The sequence below is a fragment of the Mustela nigripes genome, chromosome 1 (assembly GCF_022355385.1).
Source record: "Mustela nigripes isolate SB6536 chromosome 1, MUSNIG.SB6536, whole genome shotgun sequence".
NCBI classification, from domain to species: Eukaryota; Metazoa; Chordata; class Mammalia; order Carnivora; family Mustelidae; genus Mustela; species Mustela nigripes.
In genome coordinates this window covers 171,424,614-171,429,347 of record NC_081557.1, presented here as the reverse complement: position 1 = coordinate 171,429,347, position 4,734 = coordinate 171,424,614, and the positions used below count along the sequence as shown (strand labels likewise).

Below are 4,734 nucleotides of genomic sequence, written 5' to 3'. Positions count from 1 at the left end.
TCGAGGCCCGCATCGGGCTCTCTGCTCAGCAGGGAGCCTGCTTCCTCCTCTCTCTCTGCCTGCCTCTCTGCCTGCTTTGTGATCTCTCTCTGTCAAATAAATAAATAAAATCTTAAAAAAAAAAAAAAAACATCTCTTTTAAGTCAACTGGGAGAAATTTTGGAATTACACCATCATATTACCAGGATATTATTTCACCCAATCTTCCCTTCTTTGAGGACTGGGCTTTGGAGAGACTCTCAAAAGGTAGAGTAAAATCTGAAGAATATTCAATTAACACTTCATATGGAAGTACAAATAATTCTAAAAGCCCATAACCTGCTCAGTGAAAAACTGAAGTATAGAAATACAAGTATACAAAAGGAAGTTTAAGACAAGTACATCACAGGCTCAAGTCAAACTGTATCTTCAAATGAGTAGGGGGGAAAGCATGTGAGCAGTTAAAACTAGAAAACAAAAGTGATAATGAAGTCTCAGTTTTCTACCTATTCCCTACTCTTGCAAAAACAGGTCAAAGTCTCTAAAGAGACTTTCTATAGTCTCTTAATAGAAAGAGAACTGGAGGAATTAGGAAGACTGAATTGGACTTGATGTAACAAATGTTTAATGAATACCTGAATATACAGCAGTGACAAGAGCAACAAAAACTGCAACCCTCACAAAGTTTACACAGGAAATGGTGAAAAACATACCCACCTAACCTTTCTGGATCTTGGTTTCATCTACAAAACTGGACATCTACAAAAGTGGACCAGGTGTTTTTCAGATTGCACTCCAAGAACACCTGAACCCCTACCTCTATTTTAACTGTAGCAGGTTCACTTTTTTCAGATTTCTCCATCAGTGCTCTAGCCACTACTTTCTTTGAAAAAACAAATCTGATTTTTAAAATGTTGGATAACCATTAAAATAAGTGATCACTAGACACCATTTCAGTTTAACAATTCTGTCTTCTGTAATGTTTCATATGCACACTTCTGACCTGTTTCTTTTCACCATGTCTAGAATTCCATGGAGACACATTAAAAGGCAAACTGTTTCATGTAGGCCTAAAGAATAAACCAAAACCCCGAAGGATTGCTTAATCTTTATCTATAAATGCCAATACAATGCAGCAAAAAATTTTTTTCTAAGATTAGCAAAAAAAAACAAAAAACAAAAAACCACAAACCCAAAAACTAGATTTGACCTTGTTACTTCTCAACTTAAGCTACTACCTTCCACAAAACAACAAAAAAATTGACCCTAGTTCTTTATCTTTTTTAAATTGAGATATAACTGACATAGGCTCTATTAGTTTCCAGTATGCAACATGATTCAATATTTGTATAAATTACAAAAATGATCATAGAATAAGTGTGGTTAACGTCTGTCACCATACATAATTACAGATTTTTTTTTTTCTTGTGATGAGAGCTGGTAAAATTTACTCTCTTGGCCTATGAAGGAAATGGAATGTAGGAGGAATTTAATTTCCAAATTCCATGACAATGACATTTAAGGCTTTTCTGCAACCTGACCCCTTTTTAAGTATTCCTTTTAGCTTCAATGCCTTGGGTTCTCCCTATTACCCAGGACACTTCTTGCCGCTTGACAGCTTAGTTTCTAAACATGCCATGCACTTTCACAATTAGAGACTAGTTCATGCTGTAACCTCTGCCTCAAGACAGTCTTGCCCTCTTATTCCTACCCTTCAAATCCATCAAGGTCAGAATCAACTTGAATGTCAACAAAATAAAGGTGAATTTAGGATACAGGCAGGGATTCTGATTTCTACTAGGCTATTATTAAGTACCCAACTGGTAAATACCAACAAATGCTGAAATGAATTATGTTAAAGTAATGATTACAAACAGTAGAAACTAAGCATCATCTATATTTGGCTTCTAATGTTCTTAACAGATTTAATATCCTCATTACAATAGATATCCTGGGCCTTCACAAAATTTGTAAGGCTAAGAATCATATTTGCCACTTTTAAAAAATCATTCACAGGGCACCTGGGTGGCTCAGTGAGATAAAGCCTCTGCCTTGGGCTCAGGTCATGATCCCAGGATCCTGGGATCCAGCCCCACATCAGGCTCTCTCTGCTCCGCGGAGAGCCTGCTTCCTCCTCTATTTCTCTGCCTGCCTCTCTGCCTACTTGTGATCTCTGTTAAATAAATAAAATCTTAAAAAAGAATCATTCACTAACAAAATAATGCATACCCAGAAAATCAAGAAAAGACAATCCTTGGATCACTGTTAAACATGGGTTTACAATACTCCAAAAGACTTGCAATCTCTCCTTAAAAAAACATGTGCTAGTTCCTTTACACAGAAGACCGTTTAAGAGGAAAAACAACAATTTATATCAAGTTGACAAGGACAAACACTGCTCAGAAATATCTTTATGAATGTTCAGGACAGGAACATAAAATCTACTACACTGTTCACTCTACACCCTCGTAAACAATGACCACCAGAAGTAAAGCATGTAATATTGACAAGTATGGCTGATCCAAAGGATAGCCGGCCCAAGACATCACTTTTATGGGGGGGAAAAAAAAAATTCAACCTCTGATACTCAGGATAAACGGTATTCATGTTTGAAAAGCGTCAGCTGAAAAACCACATAGTGGCTGAACTGATTTATATAGTCCAGTGAATTTCCATTAACAATTTGGACAAAACAGGTCAGTCTAACAACTGTTTGAAAAGTACTAGTGTAGTTTTGTTCTCTTACAAAAACAGGGCCTTTTTCATGACTTTCGAGGGTTCTCACCTAAAATACTATCAAGTTTATAACGTGAGGTCCCCCTTCCCCGGCACCACCCACTAACATTCAGATCCCAATGATCAGGGAATAAATATCCTAGAAACGATCGTTTTTCACTTGAATCTCCCGCATACTAAAAATGCTACGACTTTAGCATGACCGCGGCTTTCAAGTCGCACTGGCTGCTGCCTGTGTGAAGGCCTTGGAAGCTTCCCTCCAAGCGGGGCCAACTCTAGCATGCTGTCGTCTTTCTGAAAGTGGAGCTGGCGGACGCCCCCCCCCCCCCAATCTAAAGGTGTTCGTTTAAATCCGTCTGACACCTGCTCCCTTTCCGACACCACAAGCCGACTCCGAACGCCAGAGCGGCAGCCGCCGCAGCAATGACAGAGCCTGCGGCCGAACTGGGTCAGGATTACGGTTACACTTGTGTTGCATATTTACACCCTTTTGTCTACAAACTTGAGCGCTAACTTAAGTTCCCTTCAAGGCAACGTGCTCGCTGGGCCGCAGAAATCAAAGCAATTTTCCTGAGACGGGGAAGGGCACAATCCGTGCAGCTCGCGGGCTACACCAGGCTTCCCCGGACCGCGCACTCCGCGGCCTCGGCTTTTCGCCGGCGAAAGGGTCGTTCGGGGCAACTCGCCGGCGCTCAGGCCGGGTTACGAGGGTTTTTTAAAGCGGACCTGGGCCCCTCCTTGTCCACCTCCCCTACTAACCCCGGACGCCTTCGGGCCTAGGGTCACATTACGTAAACAGCCCCGGCCCCAGCTCTCCCGGGTCGGCCCCCGCCCCCGCGCCAGGGCGCCCGTCCCCCCCCCCCGCGCCCCGCACCCCGCGCCCCCCCCCACGGTCCGCCCCCAGCTTGGCCTGGTCCGCGGCTCCCCACACCTTCGCCCCCATCCCCGGCATCCCCCGCCCCATCACCCCTCTGGGCCCGGCCCGGTGTGTCCTGAGCGGCCGCGCAGGCTGCCCCGCCGGCGCTAGGCCCCGCGCTCCGCTGGGGCGGGCCGCCTCACCGTTCTGCTGGTGCGGCGCCGGGCCCGGGCCTGCGGGCGTGGCGGCTCCTGAGGCTGTGGCTCCGCCAAGCTTGGGCGAGATCCGGGCGCTGGCGGCCGGATGAGGGGACTCGGCGGGGGCCGACATGACGGCGCGGCTGGCGGCGGCGGCTCCGCTTCGGGGAGGTGGGCGGAGGGAAGGGAAGGCGGGGCCGGAGAGGCGAAAGGAAGAGGAAGGAACGCGCCCCGCGTCACCGAGGGAGTCGCCCGGGACCGCGGCCGGGCGTGCCGGCGCTGCACCGCGGAGCCAAGCTGGGCCGCCGCGAGTGCCGCGATCCTGGCCTCTGGCCCCTGACGCCTGGCCAGTTCCGCCCGGCGGTGCTGCGCGCCCCCAACGCTGAGAGCGAGGTTCCAGCCTCGGGTCGGTCCCCGCACCGCGGGCCTCGGGCCGCCGCTGCAACGCCCCCTGCCGGCGGGAGCCCGGCGCTTTCAGGCCCAAGGCGGAGCGGCGGGGCCGCGGCCTCACTGCCAACTTGGCGACAACGGCTCCGGCCTCGGCGTAGCCAGGGTCGCTGTGAGGCGGGAGGGATGGATCCCGGTAGGAGAAGGAAACCTGGGCCGGCTCCCACCGGTGCGGAGGCTGGGCGCACGGCGAGCCTGGCGCGACGTTGCTGGGAGGGGGATCCGAGAGCCGCGGGGTGACATCCGGAGCCCGGGGGCCACGCTGCACCGGACTGACCCCACCCACCCGTCCTCCCTTCCCCCGAAAGAGAACCCTGGATTCGGTTTTGGTTTTTAATCCTGAATTTACCCCCCTTACTTTTAACTAAAGGAAATAGGAGTTTCAGGGTCCCTGAATTCCCAGGGAATTCTAACCCTCGGCAGAGGAGAAGGAAACATTTCTCTTTGATAAGCACAAAAATCGAAATAATATTCTAAACTTTTCCCGCCGAGTTAAACCTGGGGAAAAGGGAAGGAGAA

At 48.8% G+C, this 4,734-nt stretch overlaps 1 protein-coding gene across 4 annotated transcripts in view; it reads right to left on the bottom strand.

Moving 5' to 3' along the window:
* Positions 1 to 4,512, bottom strand: part of SEC24B (SEC24 homolog B, COPII coat complex component) — a 95,173-nt gene extending 90,661 nt beyond the window's left edge. For 3 of the 4 annotated variants that reach the window (XM_059377112.1, XM_059377116.1, XM_059377121.1), the window contains exon 1: positions 3,775 to 4,512. In XM_059377112.1, the coding sequence (XP_059233095.1) occupies positions 3,775 to 3,901 (127 nt within the window). In that variant the 5' untranslated portion in view covers positions 3,902 to 4,512. The remainder of the gene's footprint in view (positions 1 to 3,774) is intronic. The other variant, XM_059377129.1, reaches the window with a different exon arrangement.
* Positions 4,513 to 4,734: the final 222 nt, after the last annotated feature.